General features: G+C 40.9%; 1 protein-coding gene across 1 annotated transcript in view; it reads right to left on the bottom strand.

Moving 5' to 3' along the window:
• Positions 1–20,197: 20,197 nt before the first annotated feature.
• Positions 20,198–26,350, bottom strand: part of LOC136874445 (fat-like cadherin-related tumor suppressor homolog) — a 108,233-nt gene continuing 102,080 nt past the window's right edge. The window contains exon 2 of the mRNA XM_068227804.1: positions 20,198–20,253. Coding sequence (XP_068083905.1) covers positions 20,198–20,253 — 56 coding nt within the window. The remainder of the gene's footprint in view (positions 20,254–26,350) is intronic.

Raw genomic sequence — 26,350 nt, 5'->3', positions numbered from 1 at the left:
TTTCGATTATGTGTATATATCACTCCCCCCTCGCCCCCAACCCAAAGGGGGCTGAACGTGGACTTTTAAAAAAATCGGAGTGTAACTATTCATCTCAGCGACCCCGAAAAGTATGGATTCGACACTATTTTCGTTTATTTTTATATATGACCCCCTTCGCCCCCCGCCCCTAAGGGTTCCTGGGGTGTCTTACCCCCACGTGGTTTGTCTTCTGATACCAAAAATCCGGAGTGTCGCTATTCACTTTGGCGACCCCGAAAACTATGTATTTGACACTATTTTCGATTATTTATACAAATCACTCCCCCCTCGTCCCCAACCCAAAGAGGGCTGAACTTGGACTTTTAAAAATATCGGAGTGTCACTATTCATCTCAGCGACCCCGAAAAGTGTGGATTCGACATATTTTCGTTAATTTTTATTTATGACCCCCTCGCCCCCCGCCCCTAAGTGTTCCTGGCGTGTCTTACCCCTACGTGGTTTGTCTCCTGATACTGAAAATCCGGAGTGTCGCTATTTACTTTGGTGACCCCGAAAACTATGTATTCGACATCATTTTCGATTATTTATATATATCACTCCCCCCTCGCCACCACCCCAAAGGGGGGCTGAACTTGGACTAAAAAAAATTGGAGTGTCACTATTCATCTCAGCGACCCCGAAAAGTATGGATTCGACACTATTTTCATTTATTTTTATATATGACCCCCCTCGCCCCCCCCCCCCCGCCCCCAGGGGTGTTTGGGATGTCTTACCCCCACGCGGTTTGTCTCCTGATACCAAGTCATAAGTGTATCAAATTTGGTTGAAATCGCTCCAATGGTTTGGGAGGAGATGTGGTACAAACCCACCCACCCACCCACCCACATACATACAATGACTTTTATATATATATATAGATTTTTGTTCCAATTTGTCCTCTTGAATTCCAACTTCATGCTCATATTATATTTCCTACTTTTAAAAGCACCACTCAAACTTATTCGTCTACTAATGTCATGCCATGCCATCTCTCCACTGACAGCTCGAAACATACAGTTTATTCAAGCAGCACGTTCCCTTTCTCCCAAGTTTTAGCGTAATGGTGCAAATTGCGGCATTGTGATCCTGTATCAAAGATCACTTCTGTTAATTTGGTGCAACAGTTACTTTCCATTCAGTATATACTGGAATAGGCTTTGATTATATAACATGATCTCACGAATCTTAACAGTATCTGAAGAAATACTACCACTTCTTATGGTGCATGACATTTAGTGCCGGGAGTGTCTGAAGATACACTATGTGATCAAAAGTATCCGGACACCTGGCTGAACATGACATACAAGTTCGTGGCGCCCTCCATCGGTAATGCTGGAATTCAACATGGTATTGGCCCACCCTTAGCCTTGATGACAGCTTCTAATTTCGCAGGCATACGTTCAATCAGGTGCTGGAAGGTTGCTAGGGGAAATGGCAGCTCATTCTTCACGGAGCGCTGCACTGAGGAGAGGTAGCAATGTCGGTCGGTGAAGCCTGGCACGAAGTCGGCGTTCCAAAATATCCCAAAGGTGTTCTATAGGATTTAGGTTGGGACTCTCTGCAGGCCAGTCCATGACAGGGATGTCATTGTCGTGTAACCACTCCGCCACAGGCCGTGCATTAAGAACAGGTGCTCGATCGTGTCAAAAGATGCAATCGCCATCCCCGAAGTGCTCTTCAACAGTGGGAAGCAAGGTGCTTAAAACATCAATGTAGGGGAGTAAGCCCCCTCCATTAAAAACACGACCACACCATAACACCACCACCCCCGAATGTTTCCGTTGGCACTACACACCCTGGCAGATGATGTTCACCGGGCATTCGCCATACCCACACCCTGCCATCGTATTGCCACATTGTGTACCGTACTCCACGCAACGTTTTTCCACTGTTCAATCGTCCAATGTTTTCGCTCCTTACACCAAGCGAGGCGTCGTTTGGCATTGACCTGCGTGATGTGTGGCTTATAAGCAGCCGCTCAACCATGAAATCCAAGTTTTCTCACCTCCCGCTGAACTGTCATAGTACTTGGAGTGGATCTTGATGCAGTATGTAATTCCTGTGTGATGGTCTGGTTGGATGCCTGCCTATTACACTTCACGACCCTTTTCAACTGTCGGTGGTCTCTGTCAGTTAACAGACGAGGTCGGCCTGTACGCTTTCGTGCTTTACGTGCCCTTCACGTTTCCACTTCACTATCACATCAGAATCAGTGGACCTAGAGATGTTGAGGAGCGTGGAAATCTCGCGTATAGACTTCTGACACAAGTGACACGCAATCACCTGACCAAATTCGAAGTCCGTGAGATCCGCGGAGCGCCCCATTCTGCTCTCTCACGATGTCTAATGACTACTGAGATCACTGCTATAGAGTACCTGGCAGTAGGTGGCAGCACAATGAACCTAAGATGAGAAACGTATGTTTTGCGGGTGTCCGGATACTTTTGATCACATAGTGTATGTTCGGCTCGTCAATCTGTAGCTGCTTTTCCAGATACACCCCATGGGAGTGAGCTACATGTATAAGGATCTTGTCTGTGCGTGTAGGTGTAATTGTACTGCCTGGGAATGGGAAGGAAGTGGTCATGGTCATGAGAAAGGTACCATCCGGGCATTTGGCTGGAGATAAAATGGTAAACCACGAAACATTTTCGAGGATGGCTGATGGTTGATTCGAACCCCGCCGTCTCCCGCAGTAGCCGTAATACACAGAGATAACCTGTTTATTAATTTCTCCCAGACATTGAAACGCAGCTAGATATATGTGCATGTTGTAGCATAAAACGTGTTGCAAAACAACCAGTTTTTCCCAGGTGTGTTACTTAAAGCAGGGGCAGTAGCTGCTTATATGAATGGTTCAACTGACATTGCACTTAGTGCTGGTAGTTCGCAGAAAATTCTTCAACAAAACTTAGGAGGATGCTTCTCTGTCATGTCTGTTTCAAGAAAATCGAAGGACTGAACTTGATGGTCCTCAAGAACTGTATTTATATATAAGGTAAAACTAATGTACAGTAATCTTCGTTAAAATATAACTGAACTTATTTTATTCTAGTATTCAGAACTACCGATTGCACATTTCCCCCCACATTTTTTTGTGTTTTGACCTTAAAATATCGCTTGCATTACTTATGACCCTATCTATGTTTTCTCTGCAGAAGAAATATCTCTGTTTATGGCATTCCAAATTATACATTACGCTGATTTATTTTTCAACGACGAGTTCTTGAGTTGATTTTAGATATTACCTTTGTGTATGATGCAATGTATGCATGTTTTATTTATATTTTTATCATAGAAATTTACTCATTATTTCTAAACCTTTCACGCATCGTTGGTATTGTTCTCCGTAAAGACTTATTTATAGGCTGTAGGTCCCGACGACTCAGTGTACATAATTAAATGTTGTGTACGGTTTAGGGTTATAGAAGTTCGTTATTTGAACACAGCAAAGAACAATTTCATTTCCCAACCGGTAAACAGGGCTGTAAAAGTTTCGCCTATTTTCTAACATTTTCTGGTTCTGATTTAGCCTACCTTATATTGGATGATAACGCAACAGCCCAGAAGGGTCATGGCCTACCAAGCGACCGCTGCTCAGTCCGAAGGACTGCAGATTATGAGGTGTCGTGTGTGGTCAGCACGACGAATCCTCTCGACCGTTATTCTTGGATTCCTAGACCGGGGCCACCATCTCAGCGTCAGATAGCTTGTCAATTGTAATCACATAGGTTAAATTGACCTCAAACCAGCCCTCATATCCAGGTAAAAATCTTTGACCTGGCCGGGAATCTAACACGGGGCCTCCGGGTAAGTGGCAGGCACGCTACCCTTAGACCACGGGGCCTTCTATCTTGGATGATGACATAGCTTATTAAAATGAAAATTGCTTCCTAACACCGATCGCATCCGGCATGGTGGCAGATTATGCGATCGCTAGTGGCACGGTCGCATCCGGCATGTTTATTAACAGGTGCGTAGATTAGCCGAAAAAAATAAGTAAATCATGATGGTATTTATAAATGTAAAACACCGGGTGAGTTGGCCATGCGGTTAGGGGCGCGCGGTTGTGAGCTTGCATCCGAGAGATATTGGGTTCGAATCCCACTGTCGGCAGCCATGAAGATGCTTTTCCGTGGTTTCCCATTTTCACAGGAGGCAAATGCTGGGGCTTTACCTTAATACCTTAATACCTTAATTAAGGACACCTCCTAGGCCATTCCTATCCCATGGTCGCCATAAGACCTATCTGAGTTTGTGCGACGTAAAGCCACTAGCTAAAAATAGAGATGTAAAGCAGTCTAAACTAACATCCTATAGGATTTGTGTTTGCGCTATGTTGTGCAGTTCAACGACATGAAAAAATACTGAGCGCGTTGACGTGGGCGTAGCTGTGACATTGCATTCGGGAAATAGTGTGTTCGAACCCCACTATTGGCAGCCCTGAAGATGGTTTCCTGTGTTTTCCCATTTTCACACCAGGCAAAAGCTAGGGCTGTATCTTAATTAAGGCCACGGCCGCTAACTTCTCACTCCTAGCCCTTTCCTGTCCCAACGTCGCCATATAGATCTATCTGTGCCGAAGCGACGTACACCAAATTGTAAAAGAAACAAAAAAAAAATACCTAAATTTCCTCACAGGTACAGTACGTTTCTGGAGCTGTTTCTAGAAAACGCTGTAACTATGTAGAACCATGTGGTTTTTACACGATAGGGCACCACCTCGTGTAATCCACTTAATGCGGGATCATTTGGATCAGGTATATCGTTATAGGTGGATAAGAGGACGTGGACCCTTGAATTGGCTCTCTAGTCAGAAAGCCATCCGGTCGTAAAACTGGGCTAAATCTATACAACGCAGATCTCAAAATATGTGTGTGTTGTGGGTATTGAGACGGTAGTTACTTTTCAAAACGTCGATATTTCAAAACGACACTTTCTTATTAACATAGTTCTTACTTTGTACTTCTGACACGATAAATAAATAATAATACCGGCCTCCTCTTCAGAAAACGAAAGTAGGGTGAAATAGAGGTCCCAAAAAAAATTGTCCAAGATTAGAAGACCTAGAAAGCTAGAAGTTTGGATCCAATTTCCTTCTAACTTGTAAGGGTGCAGAGATATTTAGTAACCGAAAATACCTGAAATTGCAAAATAAGTACTTCCAGTTCCGCAGTCTAATTATTTATCTATACTAATATTATAAAGAGGAAATGTTTGTTTGTATGTAACGAATAGGGTCAAAAACTACTGAACCGATTTTAAAAATGACTTCACCTGTAGAAAGCTACATTGCGAGTGAGTAACATGGACTGTATTTTATTTCCAAAACAATTCGAGGTGGGGGCACGGGGGGGAGATATAAAAATAATAGGCTAATATAGGCAAAATATCGAATTTGTCGTATAAGGACGAGACAAAGCTGAATTTAATCCTCTAGACGCAAAGAACAAAACTCGGTAAGCCATACGGGCCCGAAAACCATGTTTAAAGGCCCTAAAACCAACAGTTACGGACATATTGGCACCACACTACCCCTGCTATAGGAATCGGATAAAGTAATGAACTGCCGTAACCATGGCAACGTCAGCTCCAGAATTCTACAGCAGCGAAATTATCTACAAAAAAATTACGAAAACGTAACATGTTATACACATGAAAATTGATATTTGGAATCCCCTTTAAAAATAAAAGAACACAAATATTCGTTTTCACAAAATCCACTTGAACGGGGGGGGGGGGGGGTGAAAAGAAGTGAGGAAGGTGTTGAATTGTTTATATGATGATACATATATCTCAAAAAATGAAGATGTTACAGACTTTAAAATTGGTACTTGGAATCTCTTTAAAAATGAGCACACTCTTTTTGGAAAATCCACTTAAAGGGGTGAAAAGAAAAATAGTGTGTGAATTTTTAAAAATGAGTCATCTTCTTCTATCGCTTTACCCACACCTGTGAGGTTGCGGCTACGGACTGTGTCGCACATGAGGATTTGACCCTGTTTTACGGCCGGATGCCCTTCCTGACGGCAACCGTATGTGTAGGGATATAATTTACACTTCTTTACTATAATATTATAAAGAGGAATTTTTTTTAATATTTGTTTGAAACGGATAGACTCAAAAACTACTGAATCGATTTTAAAAATTACTTCACCTATAAGAGCTACATTGCCAGTGAGTAACATGGGATTTTATTTTCAAAACAATTCGAGCGTTGGGGGGGAGGGGCGACGACGAGAGATATAAAAATATTAAAATAATAGGCTATTATAAGCGAAGTCGAATTTGTCGTACAAGGACGAGACAAAGCTCATTTTAAGCCCCTTGACGCAAAGAACAAAACTCGGTAAAACCTTTGGGCCCGAAGACCATTTATTAAGGCCCTAAAACCAACCGTTATGGAGATAATGAAACAACACTCTCCCTGCTCTAGGAATCGGATAAAGAAACGAATGGCCGTAACCATGGCAACGTCAGCTCCAGGATTCTACAGCAGCTAGGTTATGCATGTACGTTTGGGCATAGCTGCCAACCAAAATTGATACACGTATGACTTACTATCTGGAAAAAATAAACTGTTGTGTAAGACGCTCGTAACACTCCTTTGGGCGTGAATGGAAAGGGAGTGAAGTATAAAAAGAATAGCTCCGGAGATCTCCTTAGTACGGCAACCAGCGGTTGCCAATGGACCTCCTTTTTTACGTACTGGCTAAGGTTTCAGCATTTTGCGGATTCTGTTACCTATAGTTTAAACTATTTTCTATCAAATATAGGAGTAGTAGGATCACTGGCATGAGAATTATAATTCTCGATAATTATAGTAGTTTCTTTTATGCATCGCGTATTTCCTTGATCATTTGTAATACTTACGAAAAGTCGGATCAAACAAATACATTCAATAATATTTATATTTGTGGTACTATCTGGCGAAAGTATACTTACACTAAACCTGTAGCTTTGTGAAAGGAGCAGGTATATCTGGGTGGGAATGAAGGAAAAACATGGTAGCAAAAGATCTTAGAGGTCGACGCTAATTAGGAACTAATATTTAGAGGCCCCATGAAGAAAAGAAAAGAAGATACACTATAATTCCAAATATGACAAATAATTCCTACGTACTTAAGTAAATACACCAGTTACATAAATATCTAATGAAGTCAGTCACACAGATAGTATGAGTAATTAAAGCCAGTTTCTGATACCCGTACGAAGAACGGGTACTTCTGCTAGTAATATTATAAAGAGGAAACATTTGTTTGTTTGTAACGAATAGACTCAAAAACTACTGAACCGATTTTAAAAAATTCTTCACTTATAGATAGCTACGTTGCCAATGAGTAACATGGGCTGTATTTTATTTTCAAAACAATTCGAGGGAGGGCACGGCGGGGGGAGATATAAAAATAATAGGCTAATATAGGCAAAATATTGAATTTGTCGGATAAGGGCGAGACACAGCTCAATTTAATCCTCTTGACGCAAAGAGCAAAACTCGGTAAGCCCTGCGGGCCCAAAAACCATGTTTTAAGGCCGTAAAACCAACCGTTACGGAGATATTGGCACCACACTACCCCTGCTCTAGGAATCGGATAAAAGAAATGAACTGCTGTAACCATGACAACGTAAGCTGTAGGATTCTAGATGGTGGTGATTAGTGTTTTAAGAGGAAGTACAACTAGGCAACCATCCTCTATTTAACACTAATCAGAGGGAAAAATGGAAGGGATCCGACACTTCGAAAAATGAAGATATCGGCCACAGGAAGGCAAGGACCACGAAGGGCGTGAAAATGAAAGACTCCCTAGCCCTCGCAAACCTAATAGCATCGGGGTCGGAAAAGAACAAGAGTTGACCAAGAGATGTCGGATAGGATGGCTGAAAGTGAGGAGCCTGGCACAAGTAAGTGGAAGCAATGCCAGAACTCAGCTGAGGGCCCCGTGGTCGCCAACCCACGCTCCTAAGTTTAGAGCCCCTGGAACCCTTTTAGTCGCCTCTTACGACAGGCAGGGGATACCGTGGGTGTTATTCTACCGCCCCCACCCACAGGGGGATAGGATTCTAGAGCAGCGAGATTATGCATGTACGTTTGGGCATGGCTGCCAACCAAACTTGGTACACATAAGACTTACTATCTGGAAAAAATATACCGTTGTGTAAGGCACACATAGAACTCCTTTGGGCGGGGATGGAAAGGGGGTGAAGTATAAAAATCTTTTCTTACTATACATAAAAATGGATGTATGTGTGTGTGTACATGACACATCTCCTCCTAAACCACTGGAGCAATTTCAACCAAACTTGGTACACATATTACTTACTATCGGGAGACGAGCACTGAGGGGGTAAGCCATCCCTAGCGCCCTTAAGGGAGGGGGTCAGGGGGTTAGTTATAAAAATAATCGAGAATAGTGTCGGATTCATAGTTTTCGGGGTCGCTGAGTTGAAAAGTAATACTCCAGAATTTTTCAAAGTCCAAGTTCAGCCTCCTCTTAGGTGGGGAGCGAATGGGGGCACGAGATATAGCAATAATTAAAAACAGTTTCGAATCCATAGATTTCAGGGTCACTTCCTTCTTCTTACTATATATAAAAATGGATGTGTGTGTGTGTGTGTGTGTGTGTGTGTGTGTGTGTGTGTGTGTGTGTGTGTGTGTGTGTGTAAATTACACATCACCTCCTAAACCACTGGAGCAATTTCACCAAACTTGGTACACTTATCAATTTGTATCAGGAGACAAACCGCGTGGGGGTAAGTGTCCCCTAGCACCCTTATGGTCAGGGGGCGAGGGGGGTTGTATAAACATAATCTAGAATAGTATCGAATCCATAGTTTTCGTGGTCGCTGAAATGAATAGTGACACTCCAAATTTTTTAAAGTTCACGTTCAGCCCCCTTTGTGTGAGGGTGAGGGGGGGGGGAGTGAGATATAAAAATAATCGAAACCAGTTTCCGGGGTCAATGGGATGAATGGTGACAATCCGGTTTTTTTTATCTCTTAGGGGTGGGGGGCGAGGGGGGGACAGTCTCATTGACAGTTGAAATCCTGTACATCGTATCTATAGTGCGACGGCTAAATACATACAGTTATCACTTATTAATTTTTGACAGGATCAAGTACTTCCCAATGAGATTCGAGCTTCCATAAGGACGAAGTTTTACTCGAAAATTAAAAATCTAAAACTTGAAATCAAACACATCTAAATAATTCTAAAACGACATTATAGATCGTAACATATAAATCTGCAAGTCAAAAAGGAATTCTATAAAAATTCACTTCACACATAACTAACTGGTAATGCAAATCTTAAAGGGAAATATTCAGAAACTATCCTGGCAACGCCGGGTACTACAGCTAGTCAACAATAAAAATAATAAATCATAAAGGACAATGAGAAACTAAGCCATGCACGGAAATAATAATAATAATAATAATAATAATAATAATAATAATGATAATAATAATAATAATAATAATAATAATAATAATAATAATAATAATAATAATAACAATTTAGATTGGCTATTGCTATCCTGGTGCAGCCCTTCTTAAACAGACTCTCTTCCAGCGAGGACAGATGACACCTGCTGTTACTAAATTGCGGGTTATTGTGGTGAATGATAGTGTAGTGTGTAGTTTGTGAGTTACGCTGATGTTGAGGAAAGTACAAGCACCCAGTCCGTGAGTTAAGGGAATTAATGGGATTAAAATCCCCGACCCAGCCAGCAATCGAACACGAGACCTGTGAACCGAAGACCACAACGCTGACCATTCAGTCAAGGAGCTGGACACGAAAGAAAGTGAAAAAAGTATTAAGAAAGAGGTTGTTTATACGGAAATATTTCAGTCGATTTTCATCCTTACAACCCAGTTACTATTGCCGAAAAGAAAACCGCAGTCTTGGTATTAATCCCTCTTCGTCCAATGAGTGATGGAACGGGCAACATTCAGCCTTCTGAGAATATCTTCTTACAGAAACAGGCTCAAATTCCACTCTTAGTTTTCCTGGACGTAGTTTTGCAGGTTTCACATTTAAAATAAATGTGAACACTCGAATAATAGTTATAAATAATGGCGTATGGGCTCCAGAGACGCCTGGTGTGGGTCTTTTTCTCGTAGACGGCCTATTAGGCGACCAGCATGTCTGTGATAATGAGGGACCTACCTAGGATGATTTCTAATGCTGAATGCGCCACACACATCCAGCCCCCGAGCAACTGGAATTAACCAATTAAGATTAAAATCCCCGACCCGTTCAGGAATCGAACCCGGGACCCTCTGAACCGAAGGCCAGTACGCTGATCATTCAAACAACGAGTAGGACAAATAATAGTTAAAAATCCCAATGGTTACTTCATTCTGAATAATAGAAGTAATTTCACGCACTGGGATGTATACCACAATAACATATTTTCTATACACTCGTAATATACGTGACTGTTGGTCATCTCAGAAGCTCACAATGAACACCGACAATTCCCTTCGGTCCCTTCATGGCGACGTTCAAACGAGAGGACATAATGTGATGATTCCTCACAGCAAACTGTTTTTGATGGAACTGTGTGAACTAACAAGCGAAGTCAAATTCCAATAGCGCTGCACGTAAAGCAAAACAGGAAAGTTACAAAACTCCTTTCTGCCATCTCATCTCGAAATATTTGTCTTTGAGCATTCATTTTAAACTCTGCCTCTCCCCCACCACTCTGTCTCCACTTCTCCGAAGAGAATTATAACTCCTCTTGTCATAGCAAGTCTGTTTACACTCTGCTGACTGCCCCACTTCATGAAGAAACATAGTAACGTCTATCACGCTTCAACTTCTCTAGAAACTTTCGAATTAAAACACATTCCAATCGACGAGTGAAATTCTCGGATGCAAATACACTAGTGTCCAAAAGTTAAGCATAATCACTAAACGAGGCCATACCGCCTGATAGGCATGTCAGACGGATTGTTGAACAAACGGAAGGTGACTCACACACCATATGTCACACAACTTGTCCAAAAAAACTGTGTCAGAAAGGTTCTGATAGCTAAGGTACACCTTTGACAACAAATAACAAAAGTCGGCAAAGTCTTCCGCAACAAAATATACTGTTAATAGGGTGTATGGATACCCTTAACGGCCACACATGCTCCGCAGCAACGTGGTGTGCTCTCTGTGAGATTGTCCAAGAGCTCTTGTGGCAGTCGATCCCATTGCTCCGAAAGGGCAATGCGAACGTCTTGGAGGGTTCTTGGTGGAATCTGACGGGATGCAATTCGCCCCCCCCCCCAATGCATCCCAATCATGTTCTATAGGATTCAGATCCGCAGACCTCGCTGGCCAGTCCACATGATGAATGTCTTCCCCAGCCAGAAATTCATCCACCAGAGCAGCGCAGTGCGTTCGGGCATTATCGTCCATTAATAGAGAGTCTGGAGCAACCGCACCTCTGAAGAGTCGAACATGTGGTCTCAGTACCTCATCCCTGTATCTCCGAGCGTTAACAGTGTTCCTCGGACCACCCATGAAGATGTGCTGGTACGTTCGGCCATTCAACATGGTGCCGCCCCACACCATGACGCCACCACCACCGTACTGGTCTCGTTCCACGATGTTCCTGTGGTTATATCGGCTACCCGGTTCTCTCCAGATTAATGCGCGACGGGAGTCGTTCTGCAAACTGAAGCGAGATTCATCTGTGAAGATTACATGCCTCCATTCATTCATGGTCCACTTTCGATGTTGACGGCTCCACAGTAAACGGGCCCGTCTCTGTGCTGGAGTGAGGGGTACGCACACCGCTGGACGTCGGGCAAACAGCCCTGCTGTTCTGAGCCTCCGGTACACAGTTTGCCGGGAAACGGCAACCCCCGAGACGGCTGCAATCTCCGCCGACAATCGTCTTGCAGGTGCACTCCAATTTCGTCGGGGGGTTAAGGCCAGGTGTCGGTCAACCTGGTGCTGGCCTACGACTAACGTATCCTGTGTCTCGAAATAGTCCCCAAGGCCTGGAAATAACACTTTGTGGCACATTTATAGATATGGCGACTTCGGTCTGTGTCTGGCCTGCTTCCATGCTGCCGAGTATTCTACCCTGCAAAACAAGGTCCAAATGGCGTCGTTGTGCCATTATGTTGTCACGTTCACCAACAGGCTACACTCCGCATACTATAATAGGGCAAACACGACTGAGGGAATATGGGGCGCAGGCACTGTCTGTGTTACCTTGCGGTTACGCCGCTAGTCAAAGCAGGGAACACTCATTTCGTATACAGAGCGAACACGTAAGGTTGGTAATTGCATATGTCGTGCGATTTGCGGTTTATGTCCTGTTGCCATGCTTACTCGTAACTTATGCTTAACTTTTGGACACTAGTGTACTGTTCCTCGAGTTAAATACTGCTGTTACATCTGGTAGGTAAGGTGTGAAATCGTATTTCTTTTAATATATGTAAATGCCGTTTACTACTACTAGAGTAGTGGTAGTAGTAGTAGTGGTAGTATTGATTTACATCTTAAGGCCGGAAACAAGCAAGACCAGTACAAGGAATTTTTACGTAGAAGTTTGGCTTTGACTACATATTCAAGGGGAAATACAAGATGATAATCATCTTCTGTTAAATATAATCACAGGTAATAGAGGCAGAGATCTGACCCTTCAACTAATGGAGTAACTAGCCATAAAAAGTGAAGATATTACAGTCCCTATATCTTTACATTTCCTAAGTCTGATACCATTTCGGTAAGGACACGTCAATAGATTACAAAAGGAGGACGGATAGGAAAAAAAAAAGTGCGGCGCCTGACCTATGTAAGGATCAGCAATGTCAGACTTTCTAAGCAAACCCTCGGACATAAACCCACGCTCCCAAGTAAAATGTTATTGGCTATTCATCCCACCCAGTCACGTTTTATAACAGGCATGATACCGTGGATGTAGTCTATACAGAAAGCAGGGGTCACAACAAAACAGGAGCATTGACAATAGGAAGTTGGTTAGGAGAAAAGCAAGCAAGATTGTAGATAATAATAATAATAATAATAATAATAATAATAATAATAATAATAATTATTATTATTATTATTATTATTATTATTATTATTATAATTATAATTATTATTATTATTATTATTATTATTATAATTATTATTATTATTATTATTATTATTATTATTATTATTATTATTATTATTATTATTATTATTATTATTACGAGGATACCCGTGGAGCAGAAAGAGGTTAAAGAAGGTGCGGGCTTGAATGGGTCTAATCACAGTCTCAAAATTAATTTAAAATTTTAACAAAGGTTATATTTCTTTAGAATTTCAAAAATCAACAAATTACAATATAACAGGTACAATTAGCAATTTTGGAACAAGTCAAGGAAAATACAATATTAGTGAATTCGACAGGTCCTTGGCTTCAAGCCCCTCGCTTTACAATTCTTGAGCTCCCAGCTCAAATTTACAATTCAAAAAGGGACAACTCTAGTAAAGGGCGGAAATCCCCTAATTCAAAGAGCAATTGCTCTTAAATTTGCAATATCTAGCCTCCCAGAGGCACACTTTACAATTACAAAATTTGAGAAAGAACTAACCGGCTCTCCATTTCCTTTCAGCCTCCTCGAGGCAATATCAAAAATCGTACACTCTCTGGCTTTCCATGGCCCAACTCACAATGTGAAACAGGAGCATCGTGTACCCAACCTACAGGGACTTTGCGGAAAAGAACAGGTTAAGTAAATGGCCCGAAACACAAACTGAATGGAGGCGTATACTTGCACTCCTAGATACGAACACTAAAACCAACTAAGGGGCTCTAGGCCGATGAAACAGGGGCTATTCCCAAACTACGCAGGTGACTCGTATAGAAATTACTTTACCATATTACAGAATACAAACAGTCATAAAAACGTAGACACCTCAAACCAAGGTGAAGGGGAGCTCGAGAGGGTAATTCACTCTCTATCCCCGATTTACAGTTAAAGATTTTATGAAGTTTTTATATTAGCCGGAAGAAGTTACATTTTAGAAAATCTGGCTACATAACTAAAGAGTCGGACCTTTCCCTCGGGTTAAACTGCGGAGGTAGCAAGAAAGAAAGAAGTTATGTGGCCATTACCTGATAGATGTTCTGTTGACCGATGAAAGGGGCCGCCCACCTCCTGCTTTGACACTCATACTCACTAGGATGACGATCAATTGGCAAAGAAACGAGAAAAGCCGCAGTTTATAAACCCTCAAGGAAGGTTCGAAATCATTCAAGATTAAACTAGCCACACCCTCTTAATTTTATTGTATAAATTAAAAAGTGACACTTAGAATCGAACAAAAAGCCTGTGATAGATTCAAAATTAAATACAGATATTAGGGATTGACTAGATTCAAAACTGGCGGAGAGAAACAGGAAATATTGCCAACCCAAAAATAAATGTACATCATTCAGTTACAAAAACCTAGAAATGCAAAATTTCTTTAAATTATAACTTCTTAACTTCTTCCAACTCTCACCAGGGTGCATGATAGTTTTTAGTAGTGCCATCTGTAGAAGAATGTCCAAACTTCTTGATGCATAGCAAACAAAACTAGTAGAAATTCAGTCAGTTTAGGAAACTTCATAATAACAAAATTCCATCATATTTCTGTGGTGACATCTTCTGAGTACATTTCTAAGTTGGTGTAGTTTCGACTTCACCAATAGAGGAGTTCTTTTAGGCACTGAATTTGAATGTGCGCCTTTGGGGTGTACCTCCCGGTACAATAATAATAATAATAATAATAATAATAATAATAATAATAATAATAATAATAATAATAATAATAATTTCATTTGTTTTACGTCCCACTAACTACTTTTTCGGTTTACGGAGACGCCAAGTTGCCAGAATTGAGTTCTGCAGTAGTTCTTTTGTGTGCCAGTAAATCTATTTGAGAGCCTTCAAATACCTCCGGGCTGAGCAAGGATCGAACCTGCCAAGTTGGGGTCAGAATTCCAGCGCCTAAACCGTCTGAACAACTCAACGCCATGCAATATTGTACTTTCACATTAACTTGGATATCTTAAACATAGCCGCGAGACCTCCAGTTTTATGCGGAATTCGAACCACAAACTGTTCCGTTTACTTCATAAATCTCACATGGTTTGGCCATGATTCGAACCACGGCCGCCTTGGTGAGAAACCAGTTAGAATATGAATTATCCCTGGTTTGCACTTATCGCGGAATAATTAAGTTCCAGAATAAGTGGCATAATGTAAGTTTAATGACTGCACGAATATAAATTAGTTATGTTGACGGTTCAGAGTAATATTATTGCAACTAGCAATTTTAACATCTTATATTAAATCAAATTAAAAGTTGTCCTGCATGCCAGAAACTACCACGGAGAATTGTGGTTGACTGTAATCCATGCTAATTACCATACATTTCCATGGTGATTTCTAGCATACACAGATATTTAATTTGCTTTAATGCAAGATGCGATAAATCCTACTTACAATAGTATTGCTCTGATCCGCTGATGTACCCTGATATTTAAACGTACAATAAATTATGATTCCTTTCTTAGATGTATAGTACCGGTATAAATTTCGTCATACATTAAATTTGTTGCATTTTACTGTTAAATCTAATCTTTTCGTGTTAACATTTCTGTTTCATGTACGGATGGCTACTTTAGACCGTTCGACGTTATACTAATGCCTATTCCCTCTTAGGACCTCTCCTTTCCGGAAGGTTCGATTAGTTTGAATCTTACTGGTAGATCAGTACGTATTCCTATGACGTTTTGCGTGACGTTTTGCTTGGTATATTCAGCTTTATTTTATCTTCGTATTCTCCCATCAAAATGTAAATATTCTTGAACACTGTTCTTTTATTATAATGCTTATTTTCGCTATTTTCCTTAACGTCGCACGACACAGATAGGTCTTATGGCGACGATGGGATAGGAAAGGCCTAGGAATGGGAAGGAAGCGGCCGTGGCCTTAATTAAGGTACAGTCCCAGCATTTGCCTGGTGTGAAAATGGGGAAACCACGAAAAACCATCTTTAGGGTTGCCGACAGTGGGATTCGAACTCACTATATCCCAGATGTGAGCTCGCAGCTGCGTGCCCCTAACCACACGGCTAAAACTGTAAGTTTTATTGTTATTAATTCGCGACTAGTTCACGACAACTGTGTTCGCTTACTATAGCCACACCTACTGCCGTACAGTACATAAACCTGTCTCGCCATATTGTCAGCGCTCAGTTCCTGAACAACGCTCAGCTTTTGGCTGCTTGGTGCAGCTAAGGATATTTTAACCAGCCATCAGCCAGATGATCCCTTAAGGACACCGTATCTGCGGTCCTGTCTCCAATGCTCGAACTCTGATCTCTAGAACATCATGTAAAATTATACATCAAAATTTACACAACTTTGCTGGCGCTCTTTAGCTTTTGAAAAAATAAGGCGGTAATCACTGGAACGTTTGAATGCTTTCTCTAACTTAAGTGAAACTATTTTTCGAACGACCTATCTACAATGAATTTCTCAACAAACAATTCATCAAAGCCTGCTTGTCTGGACGTCCCACGTAAAATTTTCCCCCTATATTTCGCCGACTATTGAACTGTGCTTTCCAGCTCGCATCTACTTTATTTATGGTGAACGATTCTTCGCCATTTCATAATGTTGAAACTTACTAATGAGGTACTTTACGTCTTTTTCAAGTTAACCTTTTCTTTCGTGAAATAACATGTGTGTCAGTTTTCTTAATACAATCTTAATAGTCATTACGCAACAAGCCTATAATGGCCATAATTTAGACACGAATATACTGTATTTAGGAAAAGAGTGAGGCGAGTTTTATAATTTCCATACAAGTGTCTTAATTACTATTATAGGCGAGTTGCATACCACTCTTTATGCTCGACGATAATTATAGCTCTATTTTTATATATATTCATAAATATCTGTCGAGATGTCGCTTGATAGTTGAGTTTACTGAACAGGCACAGAGCGCATGCGCTGGGTTATTGATTTTCCGTGACTGGATCAGAGACCTTCACAATGTCACATGTTTTCAAAGCTTTCATAGAAGTTTATTATATCCGAGCTTTATTTCAAATAAAAATGGTTTATTGTGCAGTTGGTGAAGTGAATTCGCGGAAATGTGCCGCGTGGTTGTGGAATATTGGGAGCAAAAGGTGCATTGATGTTAATATGTGTGTCCGACATGATTGATTTTGCTATCCTTAACTACTTGGTATCATAATGAAAGTCTGAATTCTGATTGGTGGAGAACCTGTATCATAATGAAACTTGAACTATCATGAGCCTCATTAAGATTCACTCTTCTGGCATATAATACTTATATTTCGGCATCGTCGAGCATTTCGGTGTATTTCACCTGTTTTCCTGCTAACTACACTGCTGTTTGTACAAATTAAAACACTCCAAACTCAGAGGACGTGTAGAACAGTGGAACTATAATGTGTTTTAAATTGTAGAAAGATGGCGTGCACGTAGGCCCAGCAGTGCCCTTTTGTGTGTGACCCGCCAGGGCAGTGTTACGCAACGCTCAGTTAGGGCGGAGCCGTCATACGAAGTGGAAACTTGTACCTAAGTGCCACTATGCCTCGCCGACATCACAGGAGGGAATATCAGCATGTGAGTGCGTTCGAACAGGGCAGAATGATAGGACTCTGGGAGATGGGTCTGTCGTTCCATGACATTGCGGCTCGTACAGGGTACGCTGCTTCAACAGTGAGGCGTATATGGAACCAGTGGAGAGAAGAGGGCCGTATACAGCGCCAACAGTGTACTGGACAACACAGTGTGACCACAGGGCGAGATGACCGCCATCTTTTCCGCTTGGCCGTAACGGACAGAACAGCTTCGTCCACGGTGTTGGCTCGACGTTGGAGCACTGCAACGGGTGTGGAAATAACTGCACCGACGGTTCGACGCCGTCTTCTGAGGGCCGGACTGGTGGCACGCATGCCATTGCGCCGACTTCCATTGACCAGCAACCACCAACGCCGCAGACTGCAATGGGCACGTGAACACCTACACTGGCATGCTGAGTGGCAAAATGTAGTGTTTTCGGACGAGTCCCGCTTCAACGTTTCCTACAGTGATGGTCGCATACGCATTAGACGCCACCGTGGTGAACGCCGTCGGGCAGACTGTACTGTTGAGCGGAACAGCGGACAAACGCCAAGTGTGATAGTTTGGGGCGCAATTGTCTGTAACATGTGACCGCGCCTCCTACGTCTTGAGGGCAATCTGAACAGTTACCGCTACATCAGGGAGGTTTTACAGCCCGAGGGACTGCCCCTCCTGCAAGTCGTTCCATACGCCATATTCCAACAGGACAATGCCCAACCGCGTGTGGCGAGGAATGTGCAAGCCTTCTTCGAAGAACGACGGATACCACTGCTTCCCTGGCCTGCCCGTTCACCGGATTAAAATGGCGGCTGAGTGAAGATCACGAGAATAACGAGCTCCTGCAAAGTGTGTATTAACTAGTGTCAGATCGGGACTTGCGAGTGTATCTGTGGTGTGATAATAGTGTGCGGTATTTCACAACTACTACCAAAGTGACAATATTCTGATTAACCAATAAACCCGAGTAATTTGAGAAATAAGGAGCACGTAAACAACTCAGCGAAATGAGCGCCTGCGAAGAATGTGCGGTTGACTTGGGTAGGGCTCCCAAGGTACAGTGCGTGGCATGTAAAAAGTGGTACCACAAGAAGTGTACGAACAGTGTAAACAGATACACGGAGTGGACTTGCGATAAGTGTACAAGACATGAAGCAAAAAACAGTGCGAGGAAATCAACATCATTGACTACCACGAACGCCCCCTCTTTAGACAGCATTTACGAATTATTGAAAGAGTTAACTGAAGAAATGAGGCAAATGAAGGAAGACCAGAAGACTCGAGAGACAGACTTAGGTAATTCCCTTGAACTGTGTCACAAGAAATTAGATGATACTGTACTTCTGATTTCCAAACAACAAAAAGATATGGAACAGTGTTTTCAAGATATAGAAAACCTCACCCAGGAAAATCATCTTCTGAAGGATAAAGTAAAATCCTTAAAAATCCGTGTGGGGGAAGCTGAACAGTATACGAGAATGAATACCATCGAAATACATGGGATTCCGGATATACCGAATGAATTTGTTCTAGACACGGTAAAGAAAGTTGGACGTGCGTTGGACATAGAACTTAAAGAGGAAATGGTGGGTGCTTGCCATCGACTCCCTAAGGCACCAAACCAGAAACACTGCGGGATCATAGTAAAATTTGTAAGAAGAACGGACAAGGACCACTTCATGGAGCGGAGGTGAGTGAAGCGAAATCTCTCCAACAAACAACTAGGATTTCCTGGCGACAACATCATATATGTAAACGAGAGTCTGTCCCCTCAGAAGAAGAAGTTGTTGGCCCAGGCCCGTGCAGTCCGGAGAGAGAAGAATTACGCTTACATTTGGGTAAGGAATGGTATAATTAAAATACGCAAGACCCAAGGGTCTGGAGTCATTGTTATCAATAACCAGGATGACCTATCTAAATTGTAATTGCAATGGTGAAGAGTAGGCTTTCCATTTATTACCAGAATGTACGTGGTCTTAAGACTAAACTAGATGACTTAAATGTAAATATTCTTAATAATAATTTCGATGTTATAATGCTCACTGAATCGTGGCTAGATGCTAGTGTCTATGATAGCGAGGTCTGTTGTAATAAGTACGAAGTATACCGTGCTGACAGAGTAAGGGGCTCTACGGGGCGAGGAGGTGGGGTAGTCATAGCAGTTAGAAGCGGATTAGCTGTCCACAAGGTCGAACAAACAACGGAACACTTCGAGGGGTTATTTCTGAAGGTGAATATCCGGGGAAAGGTCTGGTATCTAATTAACGTGTACGTACCTCCAAGCGCAAAACTAGAGGTACATTGTGAGGTATTTAGGTGGATGGAATCTCACTATGAAATAATGGATAGTAATGTAATCATTACTGGAGACTTTAACATGCCAACAGTAATTAATGAAAACACTGACTTAAATTTAACGAGACAAACCCAAGAACTAAAAAACTTCCTCAGTTTACACGACTTGAATTCCTATAATTCTGTTCCCAATAGTAACGGTAAAACTTTGGATTTAGTTTTCGCCAGTCAGACAATAACGAATGTCACCTGTAAAAAGAACACTGATCCGCTGCTACCTGAGGACTCCCATCACCCCGCCCTAGAAATAGAAGTACATATCACTTCAAACCGTGGAAACTGCAAAAGAGAAGCTCACAGTACTTATAATTTCAAAAAATCTAAATTTGAACACTTGTTCACAGGACTAAGAGATCTTACTTGGGAAGACCTTTACGAATGCACTGATGTAGACAAAGCAGTAGCCTGCCTTTATTCTAAAATTTACGCAGTGTTAAATGGGACTGTTCCTAAAAGCGGCTCGTGGAAGGCCAGGACATACCCAATTTGGTTCACAGAGATCATAAAACAAAAACTGAAAGAAAAAGAATACTACCGAAAACGGAAGCACCTTTCAGAATATTACAATAGGCAATTTAAAACATTAAGGTCCGAAACTAAGTCTGCAATTAAATCCTCATATAACAATTATGTAAAAACTGTAGAGCAGGATATCACTGATAACACCAAAACCTTTTGGACGTGGGTAAAAAATAAAAGAAAAAACAACAATAATCCCAATACCTATGAATACGACTCTAAAGTATTAGAGAATGACAGGAACATTACGGAAGGGTTTGCAACGTACTTTCAGTCCGTATATTCCCAAGGTAGAGCTCAGTATAACATTCCAAACGTTTCATCAGGAACCATTGACAATATCCACATTGATAGCATTACTGTAGAGGATGTTGAACTAGCGTTAAAAAAGCTCAAGCCAAAGTCTTCCGCGGGACCAGATCAGATACCACCGTATGTTATAAAAGGTTGCAAAGATGTACTGAAATATCCTCTCCTCTTCATCTATAACTTAATTCTGAAAACATCTGTATTTCCCACAGTATGGAAACTGTCCCGAGTATGCCCTGTGTTTAAATCGGGTAATCCAATGTTAATAAAAAACTACAGACCAATATCAATTATTTCAGCTATAGCCAAGGTCTATACAAGACCTTTAATATCAGAACAGCAACATGGATTTATTTCAAGACGATCCACAGTAACAAATCTCATAAATTTTACACAATCAATATCCTCAGAACTTGATAGAGGTGGCCAGATAGATGCAATATTTACTGACTTCGAAAAGGCCTTTGACAAAATTGACCATGACATTCTCCTAAAAAAATTAAATATGCTTGGATTTTCTTACCCACTGCTATGTCTTTTCAGCTCCTACCTAAGAGATAGAAAGCAGTATGTAATGTATAAAAGAAACTCGTCCAGAGAATACCCTGTAAATTCAGGTATAATCCAGGGCTCTAATCTTGGGCCGTGGATGTTCCTGATGCTAATCAATGACTTGCCTCAACGAATAAAATTCTCGGACTCCCTTTTATTCGCCGATGACTTTAAAGTATTCAAATCGATTGTCACCATTAACGACTGCGAACTTCTCCAAGCTGACTTAAGTAACTTACTGCAATGGACGGCTGAAAATCAACTATATCTAAATGTAGAGAAATGTGTATCCATGTCGTTCACTCGAAATAAAACGCGTATTTCCTTTAACTATAAACTAGGTTACGATGACCTGAAACCAGTAAATGAGGTTAAAGACCTCGGGATATTATTAGACCGAGAACTCACCTTCACTCCACATATACAGAAGGTAGTTGCTGAGTCATACAGGACATTAGGATTTGTGATGAGGAATGTCAAACCCTTTAAACTCCTAAAAACCTGTATACACCTCTACAGCTCTCTCGTCAGGCCCAAAGTAGAATACGCAAGCGTTATATGGAATCCAGCAAACAAAATATATATTGCACAGATCGAAAAAATCTAAAAGAGATATTTAAAATACTTACATTTCAAAAAAACTGGTAATTATCCACGCATAGCATACAACGAACTTCTCCTAAATTTTGAAATAGAAAGCTTGGAACTGAGGAGACAAAAGGATGACATGAAGTTTCTGTACAAAACTGTTAACTCTATTATTGACAACCCTGACTTTTTATGCCTCTTAAACTTCCACGTGCCCCGCTTTAATGCGAGGACAAATGTAACTTTTCATAATAAAAAAGTCAGAACAACCGCTCACAAAAATTCCCCACTCTACAGGCTATGCAATGTCTATAACAGTGCAGTTCAGAAAAATAATTCTTTAGACTTCTGTGTACCTCTAGGCCGGTTTCTACTACAATTCACCATCTCCGTGAAAACTCTGTAATGCTGAACCAAAAATGTATTATAAACATTCTACATTAAGCCCTATCCCACAAATGTAATTATAATTGTTGTAAATATAATATTAGAACAGTTTAGGTATTAGGTTATTGGACTAGTTTAGATATGAAAATATGTTTTTATATACTTGTTTCTTGCAAGGATTAGATATGTAATATTATTTATTTCTCAACGTAAATATATTATTAGAATAGTTTGAGATATTATGATATTAGACTGACTGAAACAAAAAAGTGTAAACATTTGCCACTGTAATTGGGATTAGAAATCCTGTAGTGCGCAGTAAATAAATAAATAAATATGTCACCCAATGAACATGTCTGGGATATGGTCGGTCGGCACCTTGTTCGTTCAGGTCCTCCTGCAGCCCCTGTTGATGACTTATGGACGCGCCTAAAAACCGCGTGGCAGAGTATTCCCCAGCAGTATATTCAGGCGCTCTTTGATTTCATGCCACGACGTCTAGCGGCTCTGATTGCAGCGCGTGGTGGTGCTACGCCATACTGAATTTCCACGGTCACCGTGAATGCACAGTTCTGTAATTGTAATCATTCCTGACTTCTTGTGTCCGTAATATGTGGAATAAATTGCATTGTGATCACAGCTCTCGGTCTTGGTGTTTCACTTTCTACAAACAGCAGTGTACTTTGTTTTACAAACATCATTGTATCAACTTTACCTTGCATAGTCTAACTCTCCTCCTCTTTTCATCGAGTATTTTCTTCTTTGAAACAAATTTAAAGCAAATACAACTCTAAATTTTAGTATCATTTTAAAATTAACATAAATTCTTTGTAAATTATTAATAATTGTTTTTGTTAAACTTTGTAATTTATGATTGTGATTCCGCAAATGATACTCCAACACCTTGTGTGTCGATACCTTTCATTTTTCCAGTCGAACACCCCCGAAAGTCAGAACCTATGGATATTTGTACCTCTTAGTCGTCTTTTATGATAGAGGATAACATGGATGGTTTCTGCGGACTCATACTCTGAGGACTATGTGTAATAGAAAGAGGTACAATTTCTACTTGAGCCAGGCTGGAAAGTTCCAATCTCATACCTCATTAAAAAAATCAATTTTAGTCAAGCATTGTGCATGCTGATTGCTTGTGATTGCTGTTTACTGTTATTGAATATTAATAAATTAATTCCTGCTCCCTAAATACAGGTATATCTCAATCCGACGTCAGTAATGCCTAATATGAAGAATTATGCAAGGCTTTAGTCAATACATACCACAGAATTATACATAAAATTACGTTATAAAATTAGTTTCAACGGATGCAATCTTAATTTCCACTAAATTAGGATGAGCGAAACATAACTAATATGTTCTAGGAATTGCATCCTTAGTCATATGAGTAGATTGACAGCGTACCCGTTCTCTCTAGGTACAGCACATGTTAGAACAGAGCGCTACATCAATTCAAATTTCAAAAGGGCCGTCATGCTTGGCAACAGCAAAACTTCTGGGTCCTGATATGGTGGTGGTGAAAATTGGTAGTGTTTATTGTTTTAAGGAGCAGAACACATTGGCAATCATGTCCTCCTGACGTTAATCCATCCGTCTCGCTGGCTGAATGCTCAGCGTACTGGCCTTCGGTTCAGACGGTCCTGGGTTCAATTCCCGGCCGCGTCGGGGATTTTAATCTAGGGTGGTTAATTCCAGTGGCTCGGGGGCTGAGTGTTTGTGCTATCCCCAACATCTCTGCAACTCACATACCACACGTAACACTATCCTCCACCACAATAACACGCAGTCACCTGCACATGGTAGATGCCGCCCCCCCCCCCTCATCAGAGGGTGTGCCTTCCAAGGGCTGCACTCGGCTATAAATAGCTACAAGAAATTATTATTATTATAACGTTAATCCGACGCTAAATGTAACCCGATCCTCCGAAGAACAATGGTATCGTTAAGAAATGGGAAGGGCCACAAAGGGTGTGAAACGAAATGACTCCTTAGGCCTCGCAAACCCAATACTGTCAATCTCGAACAAGAATTAGAGTAGATCGAGAAAGGTCGAGGAGAAACGGCAAAAGTAAATGGAATTAAGAGTTCCAACGTAATTTTCTCTAATTATTGACATTTAATTTTGTGACTAGTGCAATTGCAGAAGATGGATAAACATGCATACCTTACTCAGGAATATTAGTTTTCTGTTTGCGTCTAACTATAATTTGAAAACACCAATGCGGAAAAAACTATCGTGTTTCTTCCAGAAAATAACATTAGTCACGGAATAAGCTCGGAAAATCCAGAATGGGTTGGTGAATTACGGTAGATCAAAAGACTAATTAGGTAATTACGTCCATCATTAGGTTTAAACTATAAGAACATTCCGTGAAGACGTGATCAATCATTAATTGAAGTGTGTCTAAGGAGCGTGAGACAAGAACTCTTTGAAATGAAGAGAAATAACTTTTTTTACCGAGGAGAAGGAACGTTCAGAAGCTTCAAGACAACAAAGCAAGGAACATGAAAGATAATTAATGGATGTTCCGTCACCAAAATGTGGTAAATAGGGAAGGAGAACAGTCGAACAAATTAGCAACGACGGCAGTGAAAAGGCGTAAGTAAAAAGTCCTCAACGCAACATTGTAGCGAACAGAACCGACAAGTAACTAACATAAACGGGCGAGACACGCTCTTATACTTACTTCACTTCGGAGATTTAGGGATATTCAAGGAGTTTCATACAGTACCTGGCTGCAAATCAGACTACGACAGGACTAAGTGTTTTTAGGAATAAATGGTTTCAAAGCTCTTAGAAAGAGTGTAGGTAAGAGAATGGATACCTCAAAGCGTCAATCTTCAATTCTGTATGTAGTAAAGAGTCATATTCAGGGCTTCCTGGCAGAGAAGAGAGCTCACACAAACTGTATCTTCAGGGAATACGCAAAAGGGCAAGCAATGTGCTTTCGTGTAAGAGCGAGCAGGAAATGTCAGACAGAGCTATAAGAGAAACTTTTTCTTATTTCAGGAGTTTACGTCATATTTTAGGCATTTTTATTATGTTCGAGCAATACACAATCTGAAAGCAGTACGCATTTATAGTTTGAACTTCCTAGCTCATCGGGGAGTTGGTATAAAATTCTTCGTACAGACTCACAAGTTGACAGAAGGCGTGATGGATTTTATGTAAATAAATAAATAAATAAATAAATAAATAAATAAATAAATAAATAAATAAATAAATAAATAAATAAATAAATAAATAAATAAATAAATAAATGAGTAAATAGGGTGAGAGAGAGAGAGAGACACAGAGAGACACGTGTGAGAAAATATGCAACGTCTCTCTATAATTACTTAAGGGATATTCTTGAGATTTGACACCTACCTACATTATTACTAAATAATACGTCAGCCAGTCATCTCTGTACATACTCTGAAGGCCCTTGGAGATGTTCAAGGTAATCCAGGCACTACGTGGGTTAGTGTAGTAGCTCTATGCCCAACCGTCTTTGTCCACAAGAAATTGCCTGGTACGTATTTTACGTGAAGGCCGAGTGAACACCAGGATCATTGTGCAGGACGTACTACCGGCTTTCAAACTTAAATCCTAGTCTCAAAATTGTGCCAAAGTTCTATGCTTACCCCAAGAAAGGAATGATAATATGATAGTGAAAACCGTCCAGGTTAATGTCACTATGATACCTAGCAGAGGCTATTTTCTACCTGATGGCCACACTTGATCATAAATCTTATGGATGTGGGAGTGAGTAAGAAAGTAAAAGTTATACAGCTGTTGTCGAGTACAAAAGCAATAATAATGTTGCGTCATCAATCAATAGATCGATGTGATGCAGCTCTCTATTTCCCTATTTCGTGTTATCCTCTTCATCTCTACAGAACTATATCATCCTACATGTATTCAAGCTGTATTTTATATACTATGCATGTCTGTCTCCATGGCCATTTTTTCATCTAGAGTTCCT

This window comes from Anabrus simplex, chromosome 5, assembly GCF_040414725.1.
Source record: "Anabrus simplex isolate iqAnaSimp1 chromosome 5, ASM4041472v1, whole genome shotgun sequence".
Taxonomy (NCBI): domain Eukaryota; kingdom Metazoa; phylum Arthropoda; class Insecta; order Orthoptera; family Tettigoniidae; genus Anabrus; species Anabrus simplex.
This window is presented reverse-complemented; position numbering and strand designations above follow the sequence as displayed.